This window comes from Xyrauchen texanus, chromosome 40 (genome assembly GCF_025860055.1).
Source record: "Xyrauchen texanus isolate HMW12.3.18 chromosome 40, RBS_HiC_50CHRs, whole genome shotgun sequence".
Taxonomy (NCBI): Eukaryota; Metazoa; Chordata; class Actinopteri; order Cypriniformes; family Catostomidae; genus Xyrauchen; species Xyrauchen texanus.
Genome location: NC_068315.1, coordinates 1,290,478 through 1,310,672, shown reverse-complemented (window position 1 = coordinate 1,310,672; position 20,195 = coordinate 1,290,478). Strand labels below are relative to the sequence as shown.

The following is a 20,195-nucleotide window of genomic DNA, read 5'->3' as shown; positions in this document are numbered from 1 at the left end:
TCTCTCTCTCACACACACACTCACTCTCTCTCACACATGCTCTCTCTCTCTCACACACACACACACACACAGTCTTGCACTCACTCACTCTCTCTCACACACACATTTACACACACTCTTGCACACACACACTCACTCCCTCTCACACGTGCTCTCTCTCGCTCTCTCTCTCATACACACACTCACTCTCTCTCACACACACTCACTCTCTCTCTCACACACACATATAAACACACACTCTTGCACACACACACTCACTCTCTCTCACACATGCTCTCTCTCTCTCTCTCTCTCACACTCACACACACACACACACACACACACACACATTCATCTTGTCGCAACCAGGAATAAATTACTGGATCTCTGCAGTCATCTATTGGCTATTTTTGTCATGACACGATTTTCAAGTCAGATAATTATAATTTTAGTAGTGTAGTTTATTTACTGTAGTGGAATTAACAAAAATGTGCTTATTTGCATATGCAAATGAATGGTGTAATTAAGAAATGTAAAGGTAAGACCTAAAAATACAACCCAACCCCCCCCCACCAAATAAATGCACAACTTAAAGATTTTTTAACTTTATTGAATTTAGTGTTATTACATTTCCTTCCTCAAAAAAAAATACTTATAAAATTGAACGCACAAAAAAGTGAATCTAAATCGAACCGTGCACAAGAGTTACTCCAAAGTGAATCTCAACTTTACAAACTTTTTGGCAGATTTTCAAATGCTTTTTTGCTTCAAATCAAAGTTCGCTGTGATTCTCTGATTGGTGGAATCACTAAGGATTATGGGTAATGTAGTTCTTCAGCAGTAATTCTGCTGTTAAACACTTTTTTTTTTTTTTTTTTTAAATGCAGTTGAAATAACATGAACTGATGGCTTCAACAGAAGCAAATACCATCGATTAACAACCTCTTTAAAGATTTCAAATGTATCATTAATAATCAGTTCGCCTATGGGAATAATGAATGTGATTTCACTTCCGGAACATGACGATTACATGCTATAGTTCAACTCATGAAACACTGACTGAAGGGTTTGTGCTCAGTGTGTGTGTTTCATTTAAAGGCGTTGACCGACACTGGCAGTGACAAATACTTACAGGTATTGTACAGTATGCACGTGTGTGTGTGTGTGTGTGTGTGTGTGTGTGTGTGTGTGTGTGTGTGTGTGTGTGTGTGTGTGAGAGAGAAACATAGGTTCAGTCTGTATGTCTGAACACAATTGAGTTTGTGTGTGATCTATATAAGATGTAGCCAAACACAGAAAGAAGCTGTGTCATTAAGCATGTCTGGTTATGAATTACAGTCGTATCCAGTGTTAACGGATATTGTGGCTTACCGAATTAAACACGCACTCTAATCCCAACTGCACGGTGTGTATCAGGAATCAGGTTGCCTGGACTGTTGATCTAATGTTTGAAATTGTGCTTTATGTTTTCTATAATGTGCTTCTTTGTGCATCATTCACTGAACTTAAACATTATTGTAGTATTATTATTGGTATTATAACAGGCTGAATCTTCCAGGTCATATTTCACCCCCCAAAAATTGTATTTACATGCTTTAAAAAAAATTAAGCCAGTACTATTTTTATTTTTTGCATTGACATCATTTTCATCAATCCTATTTCTCATTAGCATAATGCCAAAAAATGCATCCTGGCTTTTATCAGATCTGCAATGCATCCATTCGTTTTTGTCTTTTTTAGATTTTTTCCTTAATATTATAATTTTTTTGGCATTATGCTAATGATTTGGAGGTACATTTGTACTTAATTGGCATGAAAATAATTTCACATAAAAAGTGCAAAAAACATCTTTTAGCCAAATATCATTTATTTTTTAGTTGTTTTGATTTTGGGGTGAAATGTGAGCTGAACATGAGTTTCATCCAACAACATATTTAGTGTTTTACTTTTGCGCAATGCTGAATTTAATAAGTGAATGTTGTTCTGCGGTTTAATGTTATTTTATTGGTGTTTATTTTTGTAATTGTAGGAAATCAGAAAGTTCATGATATCAGTTTCTGAGAAAGTTAAAAAGACGCGCGACAAATACGGCATCAATGACAACGGAACTACAGAGGTGAGGGTGAAGTATAATTATAATATATGCATTATATAAGTAAATGCATATGTTTGTGTGTGTACAGTATATATCTGAAAGAGGTTTTGTGATGCGTTACAGCCTAAAGTTCTGTACCAGTTGGACCGAATCACTCCCACACAGCTGGAGAAGTTTCTGGAAACCTGCAGGGATAAATACATGAGGTAACAGTGCTGAGTGACTCCAGTCTGGTCTCCATAGCAACCAAATTGGGCCGGTTGCTAGGGAGGGTAAAGTCACATGGGGTAACCTCCTCGTGGTCACTATAATGTGGTTCTCGCTCTCGGTGCGGCGTGTGGTGAGTTGTGCGTGGATGCCGCGGAGAATAGCGTGAAGCCTCCACACGCGCTACGTTTCCATGGTAACGCGCTCAACGATTCACGTGATCAGATGCGCGGATTGACGGTCTCAGACGCGGAGGCAACTGAGATTCGTCCTCCGTCACCCGGATTGAGGAGAGTCAATACGCCACCACGAGGGAATTGGGCGTTACAAAAAATGGTTATAGAATAGTTGTTACAGTGAGGCGCTTACAATGGAAGTCAATGGGTGCCAATCCGAAAACTTTTCAAAAGTGTAGACTCAAGTTATAAACAAGATGTTAGTTATAAACATGATTTTAGTGTTATGCAATTGCTAACAAATCTTTTCTTTGTAAAGTTATCAGCAATTTTACAAATTTGTTGCCATGACGACATAACGGCGTAAACTGTGAAACCCTAAAATTAACATTTAAAAATTACAATTTAAACGACTCCAAAAATTGGCACCATTGACATCCATTGTGTTTTTTTTTTCTTCCAATTCGGAAGTAAAATATTCCCATTACTTAGTAGGTCCGCGTGGTGGCCTCAATCCGGGTGGCGGAGGACAAGTCCACGTCTGAGACCGCCAATCCGCGCATCTGATCACGTGACTCGTTATGCATGACACTGCGGAGACTCGCAGCATGTGGAGGCTCATGCTACTCTCCACGATCCACACACAACTCACCACACGCCCCATTGAGAGAACCACTAATCACCACCACGAGGAGGTTACCCCATGTGACTCTACCCTCCCTAGCAACCGGGCCAATTTGGTTACCCCATGTGACTCTACCCTCCCTAGCAACCGGGCCAATGTGGTTACCCCATGTGACTCTACCCTCCCTAGCAACCGGGACAATTTGGTTACCCATGTGACTCTACCCTCCCTAGAAACCGGGCCAATTTGGTTACCCCATGTGACTCTACCCTCCCTAGCAACCGGGCCAATTTGGTTACCCCATGGGACTCTACCCTCCCTAGCAACCGGGCCAATTTAGTTGCTAAGGAGACCTGGCTGGTGTCACTCAGCACGCCCTGAATTCGAACTCGCGACTAGTCAGCGTCAATACTCACTGAGACACCCAGACCCTCCATAACCTTTTTATTTTTAAAGAAAATGAGGGAAATAATTTTTTGTGGTAAACAACCTTATGCCACATGCAGTCCATTCAGCATTTGAAAAATACAACAATATAGTTCATTTCTGCTGGTAATTCAAAGGAAAAAACATGCATACAAAACATACATGTCCTTCACCAAAGATTGCATCCTAACACCGGCCCTTTAACAGCGTATAAAACTGATATTGACCACAGTTGTATGATGGTGCGTTGTTCAGGGCACAGATGGAGCCGGGTTCTGCGGTCGGCGCCTTGTGCGCTCAGAGCATCGGAGAGCCCGGCACACAGATGACACTTAAAACGTTTCACTTCGCTGGAGTCGCTTCTATGAACATCACACTGGGAGTCCCGCGGATCAAAGAGATCATCAACGCATCCAAGAACATCAGGTGACTTCAGCATCACTCATACACCGCTATCACTTGTGTTTATGACTCGCAAGAGGATTGCAGTACATTTGCAAATAAACCCGAGAAAGAAAACACATGGCCGGTGTGGTCTACAAAGTTTTTAAACTTTACTATCAAAGAACACCATTGAAACAACCTTCACAAACCTGAAGTACTATGGAGCTAATACAATGACAAAATGACATTTGTTTTGATATTTTTTTGGTGGAATTAGCTGTTAAAATTCTGATTTCGCCACATAAATTAAATACCCTTCACAAACATGTAGTATGGAGCTAAAATACTGACAAAACTACTTGAATCAAAAATTTACGATGAATTCTAGACACAATAGATATTTATGATTAATTTTATAAATGTTTATTTTTAAATGGCAGATTATTTGTTTTTATATTTTTAAGTTGGTTTAGTTGTCAAAATTCTGATTTCCCCACATAAATGAAACGCCCTTCACAAACATAGTATGGAGCTACAACAATGACAAAAATACTTGAATCTGAAATTTGTTCATTTGAATTCTACATATGTGACATGTATGGAGGACAGAACCTGCAAAAATAATAAATAAACACATAAATAAATGTAATAATAAGAAAATAAATAAAGGAGTCAATGTCTTGATAAAACAAATATAATTCGTTTTTAATGAAAGTTATTCCTGAATTTATTTTTGTAGACTTTTTTTGCCTTTATTTTCTCTTTTTATTTGTATTCAAAACTTTTTTTATTTTTAATTAAATTTTTTTTGTATTAGTATTATTTATTTATGCATTCATTTATTTGTATATTTATTTATTCCCACCTGTATTTATTTCCATATTTAAATATTCCTACATTCCTATATTTATTTTGATATTTATTCTTACATTTCTGTCTCTTGTATGATAATGATGTGGGCGTGTCCTGCTTACCATTGGTTTATCATAGATTGAAGCGTGTGCTCGATTACTCTTGACTTGTTTTGATGTGACGTCAGGTCATATATCGTGTAAATTAAAGCTATTTGTGGGGCTAAAAACATAAGAGTGCAAGTCAATCCAAGATTTATTTTTTGTGTTGTTAATGTTGCACTGGGCAGGGGATTTCCATTTCCCAGCATGCTTTGCACGGGACTGGATGGGAAGAAAAAGTGCTGAAAGTGTTATTTTATGCATTTTTTTATTTTTAAGCCCCATTTCTCCAATTTTGGAACGCACAATTCCCACTACTTAGTAGGTCCTCGTGTTGGCGTGGTTACTCGCCTCAATCCGGGTGGCGGAGGACAAGTCCACGTCTGAGACCGTCAATCCGTGCATCTGATCACGTGACTCGTTGTGCATGACACCGCGGAGACTCACAGCATGTGGAGGCTCATGCTACTCTCCACGATCCACACACAACTCACCACACGCCCCATTGCGAGAACCACTAATCACCACCACGAGGAGGTTACCCCATGTGACTATACCCTCCCTAGCAACCGGGCCAATTGGGTTGCTAAGGAGACCTGACTGGAGTCACTCACCACGCCCTGGATTCAAACTCGTGACTAGTCAGCGTCAGTACTCGCTGAGATACACAGAACCCCCTATTTTATGCATTTTTGAGCAAGATGAGATGTTCTGTTGTATTGGCATTTTAAACGGGAGTCTGTTATGATGGGGTTTTGGGGGTTACCATGGTGGTGAAGGATGGCACTTGTAATTAGGTTAAGGATGAACTTACACTTTCAAGTGATGCATGATGTGAGCGCTGCTTAGCTTCAACAGTTGCACTCTCCTTGCACCTGCTCACCTGATGTACTAATGATTACTATATCAAATAAAGTTGGTCCAACATAAGAAAATGTATTAAATGAACCTCAATAAATCAAGTTATTGTAAAAACTTTCTAAAATTCAATTAAGGGCAGTACATTTATTTTATAAGTTTATAATCTTGAATTTTCATCTGCTGTTAGAAAAAACACATTTATAAAATATGGCAAAAAAAAAGTCTTTTTCGAGAATTTTAATGGAAAATTTCTAAAACTTTTGTCATTGTTTTAGCTCCATAAAAACGAGCACTTTGCAGCGTTTGACCCGCTGCGATCACAAATGCACAGTGTAATGCTGTTGATTCAATACTGTTTGATCTCACGACCCCTGATGGAGAAAAAACACATTTATTTGCCAATCAGAAAGGGGTTGAATGCCACGGGGCAGGGGGGTAAATGAGCGCCTGTCACTCACACAGCCTGTGTGTGGAGTGTTTCCTGCAGGTGTACGTGTGTTGGCGTGCAGTGTTGTTGTTTGATTGTTCACTGAGTGCTAACTTCAGCTCTGCTCAAATGGTCCCTCGTGACTTAACGAGTCTCCATCTGTTTCTCAGTACGCCCATTATAAGTGCCAACCTGGATATCAACAATGACGCAGACTTCGCTCGCCTGGTGAAAGGACGTATCGAGAAAACTCTTCTGGGAGAGGTACACAACACGAGGAGGAGAAACTGCAACATAGTCAATGATTACGTCAAGCTATAGTTCAAACACATCACAAACTTTCTGTCAGATTTCAGAGTACGTTGAGGAAGTCTTCCTGCCTGATGATTGTTTCATCCTGGTCAAGTTGTCACTTGAGAGAATCCGTCTTCTGCGGTTGGAGGTAACACACGTGTTTATTTTATGTAATTGTTACCTTTGTGAGTTTAAATGATGTCATGATCATCAGCTGGCTGCACTGAGCTTTATACGAGTTGTTGTTGTTGTAGGTGAACGCAGAAACGGTGCGGTACTCCATCTGTACGTCTAAGCTGCGGGTGAAACCGGGCGATATCGCGGTGCACGGAGAGGCCGTCGTCTGTGTCTCGCCCAGAGAAAACAACAAGAGCTCCATGTACTACGTGCTGCAGTCGCTCAAACAGGAGCTGCCCAAAGTCAGTCACTGATGATGATGTCAATGTTAGACGTACACAGAGCTATAAACACAATAATGGTACTGATGCTGATCGTCTGTCTGTCTGTCTGTCTGTCTGTCTGTCTGTCTGTCTGTGTGTATGTGCGTGCGTGCGTGTGTTTGTGCGCGCGCGTGTGTGTAGGTGGTAGTCCAGGGAATTCCTGAAGTGTCTCGTGCTGTCATTCACATTGACGAGCAGAGCGGGAAACAGCAGTTTAAGCTGCTGGTGGAGGGAGATAACCTCAGAGCTGTCATGGCAACGCACGGCGTCAACGGCAACAGAACAACATCCAACAACACTTATGAGGTACTGATCCACTCACATCCACACTAGGGATGCAGCGGTATACATCGGTTTTAAAACAGCGTTGATGTCTCATTTACGGTATTGCATAAAAACTTGACGTGATAAAATAAATCTCGAAAATGCAACTAACTCATTTTGCATTCAGCCGTCGCTCTTTAAAGGTGACAAAATGTAACGTTACGATGGGCGACTGTTCATGCATTTGTGCTTTAGTGCTGCACAACAGTTGGCCTGTATGAGATTACTTCTATTAATAATGTGATTTATATGTAAAGTTCAAAATAAGCTTTATTTAGGCATACCGGAAATGTGATACAGATAAAATTTTACTTGAAGCCCAGAAAAAAGTATCAAATTTGACTTGAAGCCCCAGAAAAAAGTATCAAATTTGACTTGAAGCCCCAGAAAAAAGTGTCAAATTTTACTTGAAGCCCCAGAAAAAAGTATCAAATTTTACTTGAAGCCCCAGAAAAAAAGTATCAAATTTTACTTGAAGCCCCAGAAAAAAGTATCAAATTTTACTTGAAGCCCAGAAAAAAGTATCAAATTTTACTTGAAGCCCAGAAAAAAGTATCAAATTTTACTTGAAGCCCCAGAAAAAAGTATCAAATTTTACTTGAAGCCCAGAAAAAAGTATCAAATTTTACTTGAAGCCCAGAAAAAAGTGTCAAATTTTACTTGAAGCCCCAGAAAAAAGTATCAAATTTTACTTGAAGCCCCAGAAAAAAGTATCAAATTTTACTTGAAGCCCCAGAAAAAAGTATCAAATTTTACTTGAAGCCCCAGAAAAAAGTATCAAATTTTACTTGAAGCCCCAGAAAAAAGTATCAAATTTTACTTGAAGCCCCGAAAAAAGTATCAAATTTTACTTGAAGCCCCGAAAAAAGTATCAAATTTTACTTGAAGCCCCGAAAAAGTATCAGATTTTACTTGAAGCCCCAGAAAAAAGTGTCAAATTTTACTTGAAGCCCCAGAAAAAAGTATCAAATTTTACTTGAAGCCCCAGAAAAAAGTATCAAATTTTACTTGAAGCCCGAAAAAGTATCAAATTTTACTTGAAGCCCCAGAAAAAAGTATCAAATTTTACTTGAAGCCCGAAAAAAGTATCAAATTTTACTTGAAGCCCGAAAAAAGTATCAAATTTTACTTGAAGCCCGAAAAAGTATCAGATTTTACTTGAAGCCCCAGAAAAAAGTGTCAAATTTTACTTGAAGCCCCAGAAAAAAGTATCAAATTTTACTTGAAGCCCCAGAAAAAAGTGTCAAATTTTACTTGAAGCCCCAGAAAAAAGTATCAAATTTTACTTGAAGCCCCAGAAAAAAGTATCAAATTTTACTTGAAGCCCCGAAAAAAGTATCAAATTTTACTTGAAGCCCCGAAAAAAGTATCAAATTTTACTTTAAGCCCAGAAAAAAGTGTCAAATTTTACTTTAAGCCCAGAAAAAAGTATCAAATTTTACTTTAAGCCCAGAAAAAAGTATCAAATTTTACTTGAAGCCCAGAAAAAAGTATCAAATTTTACTTGAAGCCCCGAAAAAAGTATCAAATTTTACTTGAAGCCCAGAAAAAAGTGTCAAATTTTACTTGAAGCCCAGAAAAAAAGTGTCAAATTGAATTGGATTTTTAATGTATCTTTGAATACCGGACAAAAAAGTTGCGTAATATGTGAGAGCTGTAGCGGAGGGGACGAGTCTTTATGAATAAAAATGAAATGTTAAATGTTATGTTTGGTTGTTACGCGTGTCTGTCTGTATTTACAGTGAAGCGCCGGGTCTGTTTATTTGCATTCATCAGGTGGAGAAGACGTTGGGCATCGAAGCAGCGAGATCGACCATCATTAATGAGATCCAGTACACCATGGTGAACCACGGGATGAGTATCGACCGCAGGCATGTCATGCTGCTGGCTGATCTCATGTCTTATAAGGTGAGTGCACTTCACATTTAAGAATGCGCTGACCTGTGGTGATGATGAGGAGGAGAGCCTCTCAATGTCTGTTTATGGGTGTTAGGGTGAGATTCTGGGGATCACTCGCTTCGGCCTCGCTAAGATGAAGGAGAGCGTTCTCATGCTGGCGTCCTTTGAGAAGACGGCAGATCATCTGTTCGACGCGGCGTATTTCGGCCAGAAAGACTCCGTCTGTGGTGAGTCATGAGCAGAAATGCACAATGATGCGATGAAAAAGATGACATCGTTTGGTTTGTTAAGAAATGCTTTTATTTTTATTTAAGAAACAGAATCGGGGATATTAATATACCAAGGAGCTAGCCTAATGGTGCGTTCACATACAGCGCTAAGCGAGAGTTTCGCGCAGTGCGATTGCATGCAAAGTCGATGCGGAATGGCGCGACTCAAACGCGCGAAACCGCTTCATACACACACATTTACTTTTTAATTTTGCTTAATTAGATTTTAGTTACTTTTTTATTTATCCCGTTTTTCTCACAATTTGGAACGCCCAATTCACATGGGGTAACCTCCTCGTGGTCGCTATAATGTGGTTCTCGCTCTCGGTGTGTTGAGTTGTGCGTGGATGACGCGGAGAATAGCGTGAAGCCTCCACACGCGCTACGTCTCCACGGTAACGCTCTCAACAAGTCATGTGATAAGATGCGCGGATTGACGGTCTCAGACGCGACAACTGAGATTCGTCCTCCGCCACCCGGATTGAGGCGAGTCACTACACCACCACGAGGACTTTGAGCGCATTCGAAATTGGGGAGAAAAGGGGAGGCTTTTATTTTGGGGGCTTTTATTTTGACACCGAAGGTGCTGCAGTATTTACATCATACGTTAGTGGCTAGTTTGGTCATCAGATTGCTTTAACTCTTAATACTTGATTTTCGACTGCTCCTAAACTGTCCTCTCTCTTCCTGCAGGTGTGTCCGAGTGCATTATAATGGGAATTCCCATGAATATCGGCACTGGACTCTTTAAACTGTTACAAAGTGCTGTGAAGGACCCGAATCCGCCCCGCAGGCCTTTGCTCTTCGATAATCCTGATTTCCACATTTCAATCGCATCATAGCCCTCGTGTTTCCTCCACAATCCTGTTTCAGCCGTGTGTGTGTGTGTGTGTGTGTGTGTGTGTGTGTGTGTGTGTGTGTGTGTGTGTGTGCTTTTTTTTTTTTTTATTGTTTGTGCTTAAAAAAATAATTATTTTATGCCTTTTTTCACCCTTTGCTAAACAGTTTTACCCACTTTAGAAAGTGGGAAATGTTGACAAGGATGTTGTCATGAATAACGAGATCATTTATGGTGTTAAAGCTTCATATTTGACTATTAATAATATTATTATTATCGCAACGATAATAGAGCTCTTCAACGGTCTTCCGATCATATGTGCGTTTGTTAGGATCCCTACAAACGTTTGGTCCTGTTTCTCATTTTGAGATGGTTATGAGATTGATTTCTTCACTAACCATCTGTTAAATAGATTAAATGCACTTAAAGTTTGATCAGATTTGCATTTAAATCATTTATATACGTTTTTGCTGACCTGACTGGGTCATGTGTAATTTATGCAACTGAAAGGGGCGTGTCTTTGGTTTTTGTTTTGTTTAGTTCTTTGACTACTATAAATGAATATTTATGTAAATATGTATCAGGTGTGAATAAAATATACATTGAGACATCAATGCATCGTTTCACTTTATTTTTGCATGATTCAGATTTGATGGGGTGTTCAATGCATGAATACGTTACATACATGCAGCTTTGTAATACACAAGCATATTTTCACTCTTTTCTCCCAATTTGGAACGCCCAAATCCCATTACTTGGTAGGACCTCGTGATGGCGTGGTTACTCGCCTCATCCGGGTGGCGGAGGACAAGTCCACGTCTGAGACCGTCAATCCGCGCATCTGATCACGTGACTCGTGCATGACACCGCGGAGACTCACAGCATGTGGAGGCTCATGCTGCTCTCCAGGATCCACACACAACTCACCACACGCCCCATTGAGAGAACCACTAATCACCACCACGAGGAGGTTACCCCATGTGACTCTACCCTCCCTAGCAACCGGGCCAATTTGGTTACCCCATGTGACTCTACCCTCCCTAGCAACCGGGCCAATTTGGTTACCCCATGTGACTCTACCCTCCCTAGCAACCGGGCCAATTTGGTTACCCCATGTGACTCTACCCTCCCTAGCAACCGGGCCAATTTGGTTACCCCATGTGACTCTACCCTCCCTAGCAACCGGGCCAATTTGGTTACCCCATGTGACTCTACCCTCCCTAGCAACCGGGCCAATTTGGTTACCCCATGTGACTCTACCCTCCCTAGCAACCGGGCCAATTTGGTTACCCCATGTGACTCTACCCTCCCTAGCAACCGGGCCAATTTGGTTACCCCATGTGACTCTACCCTCCCTAGCAACCGGGCCAATTTGGTTACCCCATGTGACTCTATCCTCCCTAGCAACTGGGCCAAATTGGTTGCTAAGGAGACCTGGCTGGAGTCACTCAGCACACACTGGATTCGAAGTACAAAATAACCTTTTTATCATATCAATCACGTTATCAAATTCAGTTTTTATCTTCTATTCATCTTTTTATTTAGTCTCTCTTCAAAATATTGACCTGGCACGTGTTCGACAGATCCGATGGTAATTATGTATAATTATATAAAAAATCTTTCATGCATTTTTAAAGCAGTAAAACATGATCTGATGCCGAAACAAGGTGAGTGACAAAAGCGTAAATCTCCAATTCATTCCAATGTAAAGCTGGTCTGAGCAACCGTAACCGGGGGCGGAGCTTAATGAAGAGGGAATTACAGCTGCCGTTGTCCTGTTTTTTGAAAGTGCTGGTAAAGACTTAAATTGCAGGTTGTGCTGTAACTGGACCCATATTTATCTTCACATTTGGTTTTACCTCTTATTGTGAGGTTAGTCACTTGTAGTCGAATGGCACTGTATTGGAACTGCTGTTTTAAGGCAGTCCTGGTATGTCCATTTCTCCCATCCTGAACTTGAAATCACAAACCATCCAGTAGTAGTGCAAAGAATTAGCTTGAGATTGCGTTTGTGGCTGGCGATCATCTGTCGATGATGCAACGGACGACGATAACGTTCTTGTTTTATTTAATGCCGGAGCTGCTGGGAGGTAGCGGCGTTGACTCTCTGCTCCGCGAGCGTTGTCGATATCTCCAGATCGCCGTGTGATGCGGACAACACTCTGTTCTGAGGCGTGTAAAGATTAGCGTTGTTTCCGCTGATCATGTTGCTACTAAACGGCTCAGTCTTGAGATGTCTGGTAAAGTGCACGCTGATGTTTGGTCGCTCGACGGCGCCACCCTGGCGGCCGGGTCGCCGCAGGTAAGTGGACAGGGTGGCGACGCAGCTCTTCTTAAAGTTTTCGTTCATGAAGGCGTAAACGATGGGATTGTTAAAAGAGTTGGAGAAACCGATGGCCTGGACCACGGCGATTATCATGTGCACGGTGACCTCGTCATAGTTCTTCTCCAGGTCATCTGAACAAAAAAAGATTTGGAGAATTTATTCACGTGACTGATTTATGACATTAATGCACTTACAATGGAAGTCTATAAGCAGGGCTGGACTGGTAATCTGGCATACCGGGCATTTTCCCGGTGGGCCAACGCACTTTTGGGCCGATCAGGGGTGGATTGGCCATTGGTAGAACCAAGCGGGCCCCACTGGCTCCCATTGGCCCGCTCTGTAACCCGTCCCTGACTGTTGTGTGTGAAAATCCCAGAAATGCTCAAACCAGCACAATCACGCCACGCTCAATCACTGAGATCACATTTTTCCCCATTCTGATGGTTGATGTGAACATTAAGTGAAGCTCCTGACCCGTATCTGCATGATTTTATGCACTGCTGCCACACGATTGGCTGATTAGACGATTGCATGAATAAGTAGGTGCACCTAATAAAGTGGTCACTGAGCATGTTTTAGTTATTTTAAACGTTTAATCGAAACGTTCATTGATCAGCGTTTCGATTCAACGTTTAAAATAACTATATTAAAATAAAATAAAATGTGTTTATTTTAGCCATACTTTTAATGAGAATGTCCCTTAAATTTAGTAAATTTTTAATATTTATTGTTTTACTCTAAACAAAATAGCATATTTTAATTGACAGCAGACCACACGTTAAGTGTTCAAACATTTTCAATATTTTTTTTAAAAATATTAAAAAAATTAAATATGTATCAAACATATTAAAGATTAATATATTGAATATGTAACATCAAACATCAGTGTTTGCATTTAAACAGTTTTATTATTTTCATCTTGTCGTCTTTATCGTTGAGAAAAGAAAAATAAAACCTTCGTCACCGCACACTTGCCTGCTCCGAAAATAAGCAATTTCTTTGTTCTTTTTGCAGATTTTTTAATTTTTATTTTAAATATATATTGTTATAGATATATGTAATAAAAATATATAAAATTGTTTATTATTTCTTTATTTACAAATAAAAAAAAAATAAAATATATATATATATATATAAAAAAAAAAATTCTGTGATGATTGACAGCATGCCACTGATGCGGGGCATAGAAAGGACGTGCCCAAGTACATAAAACAATCTGGAATATTTATTTGAAGTTTGTGTAATGTTCCAATAGTTTGGGGCGGACTGGCCATCGGGAGAAACGAGCGGGCCGGTGGGTCAGCCACGAAATGTGCCGAATGGGCCGCGATAAGCTAAAACGAACCGGCGCTTTATGCAGAACGGACCACAAAACGGCATTGCGCGATATGCAGAAAAGGACAGCGAACACCCCCACCCCTTAACATGTTTTGGGCCTGTTGCTATGTAAAATCCCGGGTCGATTTCTCTTCCCAGTCCAGCCCTGCGTCCAGCCGTGTGCACTGTAGGTGGTGCTGGTCTAATTATTGAGCTTGGTGGCTTGTGATTGCACGTTTATGCCCAGAAACAAACCGTGACAATTAAGTGCATTCCCACAGCGGCTGTGAGCTGATTTGTTTCACTATGTGAGTCACAGCAAAACTATTGTGATGTCCATCTAAACATTTAATACATCATCAAACACACGTGCATGTGACATGCAGCACTTACTGTATTCAAACAGCATGTGCACAATGTGAAACGGCGCCCAGCAGATAGTGAACAACAGGACGATGGTGATCATCATTTTAACAGCACGTTTCTTCTTCCTGTTATAACAAAAAACCAGCAAAGGCCCGATTTCAACATGGAAACGTATTAAACGTACATAATGTAACATATTGTAACGTATGCACACACCTGGATATTTTGTTGATCTCTCTGTGGTTCATGGTGCTCAGGACAGAAGAGTCTCCCACACGTTTGCGTATCCAGAGCTCGATGCCGATGCGACTGTAGAGGAAAAGCATCGCGGCCAGCGGCAGCAGAAACAGTGCCACCATGATGAATGTGGTGTAAATCTGTCGGTGCACCAGAGAATGCCAGCACTCCTGACAGCACACGTGATGATGATCGTACAGGAAGTCGTACTTTACCTGAGGAACATGGATAAAAGCGTTCATCAGAGATTTGCAGAACCACACGGCTGATCTAATGAGGACAGACCGCTCATCTGCAAACACAGCAGGTGATATCTTTGGTGTTCACATGCCTTCACAACTTGTGACTCCAGTCAGGTCTCCTTAGCAACCAAATTGGCCCGGTTGCTAGGGAGGGTAGAGTCACATGGGGTAACCAAATTGGCCCGGTTGCTAGGGAGGGTAGAGTCACATGGGGTAACCAAATTGGCCCAGTTGCTAGGTAGGGTAGAGTCACATGGGGTAACCAAATTGGCCCAGTTGCTAGGGAGGGTAGAGTCACATGGGGTAACCAAATTGGCCAGTTGCTAGGGAGGATAGAGTCACATGGGGTAACCAAATTGGCCCAGTTGCTAGGGAGGATAGAGTCACATGGGGTAACCAAATTGGCCCGGTTGCTAGGGAGGGTAGAGTCACATGGGGTAACCAAATTGGCCAATTGCTAGAGAGGGTAGAGTCACATGGGGTAACCAAATTGGCCAATTGCTAGGGAGGGTAGAGTCACATGGGGTAACCAAATTGGCCCAGTTGCTAGGGAGGGTAGAGTCACATGGGGTAACCAAATTGGCCCGGTTGCTAGGGAGGGTAGAGTCACATGGGGTAACCAAATTGTCCCGGTTTCTAGGGAGGGTAGAGTCACATGGGGTAACCAAATTGGCCAATTGCTAGGGAGGGTAGAGTCACATGGGGTAACCAAATTGGCCCAGTTGCTAGGGAGGGTAGAGTCACATGGGGTAACCAAATTGGCCAATTGCTAGAAAGGGTAGAGTCACATGGGGTAACCAAATTGGCCAATTGCTAGGGAGGGTAGAGTCACATGGGGTAACCAAATTGGCCCAGTTGCTAGGGAGGGTAGAGTCACATGGGGTAACCAAATTGGCCCGGTTGCTAGGGAGGGTAGAGTCACATGGGGTAACCAAATTGTCCCGGTTTCTAGGGAGGGTAGAGTCACATGGGGTAACCAAATTGGCCAATTGCTAGGGAGGGTAGAGTCACATGGGGTAACCAAATTGGCCCAGTTGCTAGGGAGGGTAGAGTCACATGGGGTAACCAAATTGGCCAATTGCTAGAAAGGGTAGAGTCACATGGGGTAACCAAATTGGCCAATTGCTAGGGAGGGTAGAGTCACATGGGGTAACCAAATTGGCCCAGTTGCTAGGGAGGGTAGAGTCACATGGGGTAACCAAATTGGCCAATTGCTAGAAAGGGTAGAGTCACATGGGGTAACCAAATTGGCCCGGTTGCTAGGGAGGGTAGAGTCACATGGGGTAACCAAATTGGCCCGGTTGCTAGGGAGGGTAGAGTCACATGGGGTAACCAAATTGGCCCGGTTGCTAGGGAGGGTAGAGTCACATGGGGTAACCTCCTCGTGGTGGTGATTAGTGGTTCTCGCTCTCAATGGGGCGTGTGGTGAGTTGTGTGTGAACATAGTGTTCGAAGGTGTGCCCACACTGGACATGACGGCCTACAATAACCTTATAACGACTCAATCACTGATGAGCTCCAGTTGTTCTGGTTTGGTTTGACACAACAACAATATCGTGTGATATTTATTATCTCAGATCATCATAATGGTGAAGCAGTGCTTTAACAATGCTTATGAATATGCCACACATGCTTGTGCGAGTGCACGAGTGATGATCCTTTACATGGATGGGGAAGTCTTGTGTGAATAAGTCCTCAGAGTCTCTCCAACGATGGATAAACCACACTCGACCGACTCTCCTCTCCGGTCACCTTCATTTCACACCAACGTATTTGAACCACAAATGAATTCGGTCAAGCTTGACTAAATGATCGTTTTCACTCATGCTTTTGTAGCCAAATGAATAATGAACCTTGTGCTTGTTAAACACTCTCTATTAACAGAGATCCACTGATGACATTCCAGTCTGCAGCGATTGTATTTAAACTGATATTGAGCTTGAGTTGTTTTATTCTGGCCTCATCAATAATGATGATTGACAACTGGCCTAGGGTCAGTGCGAGTCTTTCGACCATATTAAGGACTTGCTTAATCAAACCACTGCTTTATTTTTGGCATTAATTAGGTTTATGCACAAAAAAAGGATGCAACTACAAAAACACGTGAACGCAGATGCATATAAATTGGAAACAGGAAGACAGAGCAAATATTTATTTTTATTATTTGTCGAATACAATCAATATATCGGCCACATGCAGAACACACACACAAATAAGTGGGTGAGACTGGCACAGCCACAAGGCAGAACACACACACAAATGAGTGGGTGAGACTGGCACAGCCACAAGGCAGAACACAAACACAAACGAGTGGGTGAGACTGGCACAGCCACAAGGCAGAACACACACACAAACGAGTGGGTGAGACTGGCACAGCCACAAGGCAGAACACACACACACAAACGAGTGGGTGAGACTGGCACAGCCACAAGGCAGAACACACACACAAACGAGTGGGTGAGACTGGCACAGCCACAAGGCAGAACACACACACACAAACGAGTGGGTGAGACTGGCACAGCCACAAGACAGAACACAAACACAAACGAGTGGGTGAGACTGGCACAGCCACAAGGCAGAACACAAACACAAACGAGTGGGTGAGACTGGCACAGCCACAAGGCAGAACACAAACACAAACGAGTGGGTGAGACTGGCACAGCCACAAGGCAGAACACAAACACAAACGAGTGGGTGAGACTGGCACAGCCACAAGGCAGAACACACACACAAACGAGTGGGTGAGACTGGCACAGCCACAAGGCAGAACACACACACACACAAACGAGTGGGTGAGACTGGCACAGCCACAAGGCAGAACACACACACAAACGAGTGGGTGAGACTGGCACAGCCACAAGACAGAACACAAACACAAACGAGTGGGTGAGACTGGCACAGCCACAAGACAGAACACAAACACAAACGAGTGGGTGAGACTGGCACAGCCACAAGACAGAACACAAACACAAACGAGTGGGTGAGACTGGCACAGCCACAAGACAGAACACAAACACAAACGAGTGGTTGAGACTGGCACAGCCACAAGACAGAGAACACACACACACACAAATGAGTGTGTGAAACTGGCACAGCCAGAAGAAAGAACACACACACACACACAAATGAGTGGGTGAGACTGGCATAGTCACAAGACAGAACACACACACAAACGAGTGGGTGAGACTGGCACAGCCACAAGACAGAACACACACAAACAAGTTGGTGAGACTGGCACAGCCACAAGACAGAACACACACACACACACACACACACACACACACACACACACACACACACACACACAAATGAGTGAGTGAGACTGGCACAGCCAGAAGGTAAACACACACACACACACAAATGAGTGAGTGAGACTGGCACAGCCAGAAGGTAACACACACACACACACACACACACACACAAATGAGTGAGTGAGACTGGCACAGCCAGAAGGTAAACACACACACACACACAAATGAGTGAGTGAGACTGGCACAGCCAGAAGGTAAACACACACACACACACACACACACACACACACACACACACAAATAAATGAGTGAGTGAGACTGGCACAGCCAGAAGGTAAACACACACACATACAAATGAGTGAGTGAGACTGGCACAGCCAGAAGGTAAACACACACACACAAATGACTGAGTGAGACTGGCACAGCCAGAAGGTAAACACACACACACACAACACACACACACAAATGAGTGTGTGAGACTGGCACAGCCATAAGGTAGAACACACACACACACAAATGAGTGAGTGAGACTGGCACAGCCAGAAGGTAAACACACACACTCACACAGACACACACACAAATGAGTGAGTGAGACTGGCACAGCCAGAAGGTAAACACACACACACACACACACACACACACACACACACACACACACACACACACACAAATGAGTGAGTGAGACTGGCACAGCCAGAAGGTAAACACACACACACACAAATGAGTGAGTGAGACTGGCACAGCCAGAAGGTAAACACACACACACACAAATGAGTGGGTGAGACTGGCACAGCCAGAAGAAAGAACACACACACAAACGAGTGGGTGAGACTGGCACAGCCACAAGACAGAACACACACAAACAAGTTGGTGAGACTGGCACAGCCACAAGACAGAACACACACAAGTTGGTGAGACTGGCACAGCCACAAGACAGAACACACACACAAATGAGTGAGTGAGACTGGTACAGCCAGAAGGTAGAACACACACACACACACACAAATGAGTGAGTGAGACTGGCACAGCCAGAAGGTAAACACACACACACACACAAATGAGTGAGTGAGACTGGCACAGCCAGAAGGTAAACACACACACACACAAATGAGTGGGTGAGACTGGCACAGCCAGAAGAAAGAACACACACACAAACGAGTGGGTGAGACTGGCACAGCCACAAGACAGAACACACACAAACAAGTTGGTGAGACTGGCACAGCCACAAGACAGAACACACACAAGTTGGTGAGACTGGCACAGCCACAAGACAGAACACACACACAAATGAGTGAGTGAGACTGGTACAGCCAGAAGGTAGAACACACACACACACACACAAATGAGGGAGTGAGACTGGTACAGCCAGAAGGTAAACACACACACACACAAATGAGTGAGTGAGACTGGCACAGCCAGAAGGTAAACACACACACACACACACAAATGAGTGAGTGAGACTGGCACAGCCAGAAGGTAAACACACACACAAATGAGTGAGTGAGACTGGCACAGCCAGAAGGTAAACACACACACACACACACACACACAAATGAGTGAGTGAGACTGGCACAGCCAGAAGGTAAACACACACTCACACACACACACACACACACACACACACACACACACACACACACAGAAACACAGACTCACACACACACAGAGACACAGACTCACACACACACACACACACACACACACACACACATGTTGGTCTACCTATCATTATGAGGACTTTCCATAAACATAATGACTTTTATACTGTACAAACTATAGATTCTATCCTCTAAACCTAACACAACCCCTAAACCTAACCCTCACAGAAAACATTCTGCATTTTTACATTTTCAATAAAACATTGTTTAGTATGATTTATAAGCGATTTGAATTATGGGGACACTAGAAATGTCCTCATAAATCACATTTATAGCATAATACCCTTGTAATTACTAATTTGTAACTTACAAAATAAACACACACACACACAAATGAGTGAGTGAGACTGGCACAGCCAGAAGGTAAACACACACACACACAAATGAGTGGGTGAGACTGGCACAGCCAGAAGAAAGAACACACACACAAACGAGTGGGTGAGACTGGCACAGCCACAAGACAGAACACACACAAACAAGTTGGTGAGACTGGCACAGCCACAAGACAGAACACACACACAAATGAGTGAGTGAGACTGGTACAGCCAGAAGGTAGAACACACACACACACACACAAATGAGTGAGTGAGACTGGCACAGC

General features: G+C 42.6%; 2 protein-coding genes across 3 annotated transcripts in view; one reads left to right on the top strand and one right to left on the bottom strand.

Annotated features, from left to right (window-relative positions):
• Positions 1-10,800, top strand: part of polr3a (polymerase (RNA) III (DNA directed) polypeptide A) — a 38,666-nt gene extending 27,866 nt beyond the window's left edge. The window contains exons 22-32 of one of the 2 annotated variants that reach the window (XM_052112964.1): positions 1,078-1,113; positions 2,009-2,095; positions 2,198-2,280; positions 3,764-3,934; positions 6,304-6,397; positions 6,483-6,575; positions 6,682-6,846; positions 7,009-7,173; positions 8,968-9,099; positions 9,185-9,317; positions 10,053-10,800. In XM_052112964.1, coding sequence (XP_051968924.1) covers positions 1,078-1,113; positions 2,009-2,095; positions 2,198-2,280; positions 3,764-3,934; positions 6,304-6,397; positions 6,483-6,575; positions 6,682-6,846; positions 7,009-7,173; positions 8,968-9,099; positions 9,185-9,317; positions 10,053-10,201 — 1,308 coding nt within the window. In that variant the 3' untranslated portion in view covers positions 10,202-10,800. The remainder of the gene's footprint in view (positions 1-1,077; positions 1,114-2,008; positions 2,096-2,197; positions 2,281-3,763; positions 3,935-6,303; positions 6,398-6,482; positions 6,576-6,681; positions 6,847-7,008; positions 7,174-8,967; positions 9,100-9,184; positions 9,318-10,052) is intronic. The other variant, XM_052112965.1, reaches the window with a different exon arrangement.
• A 1,234-nt stretch (positions 10,801-12,034) lies between these two features.
• qrfprb (pyroglutamylated RFamide peptide receptor b) overlaps positions 12,035-20,195 on the bottom strand; it is an 18,468-nt gene continuing 10,307 nt past the window's right edge. The window contains exons 4-6 of the mRNA XM_052113003.1: positions 14,423-14,658; positions 14,234-14,331; positions 12,035-12,654 (exon numbers count right to left, since the gene is read on the bottom strand). Coding sequence (XP_051968963.1) covers positions 12,266-12,654; positions 14,234-14,331; positions 14,423-14,658 — 723 coding nt within the window. The 3' untranslated portion in view covers positions 12,035-12,265. The remainder of the gene's footprint in view (positions 12,655-14,233; positions 14,332-14,422; positions 14,659-20,195) is intronic.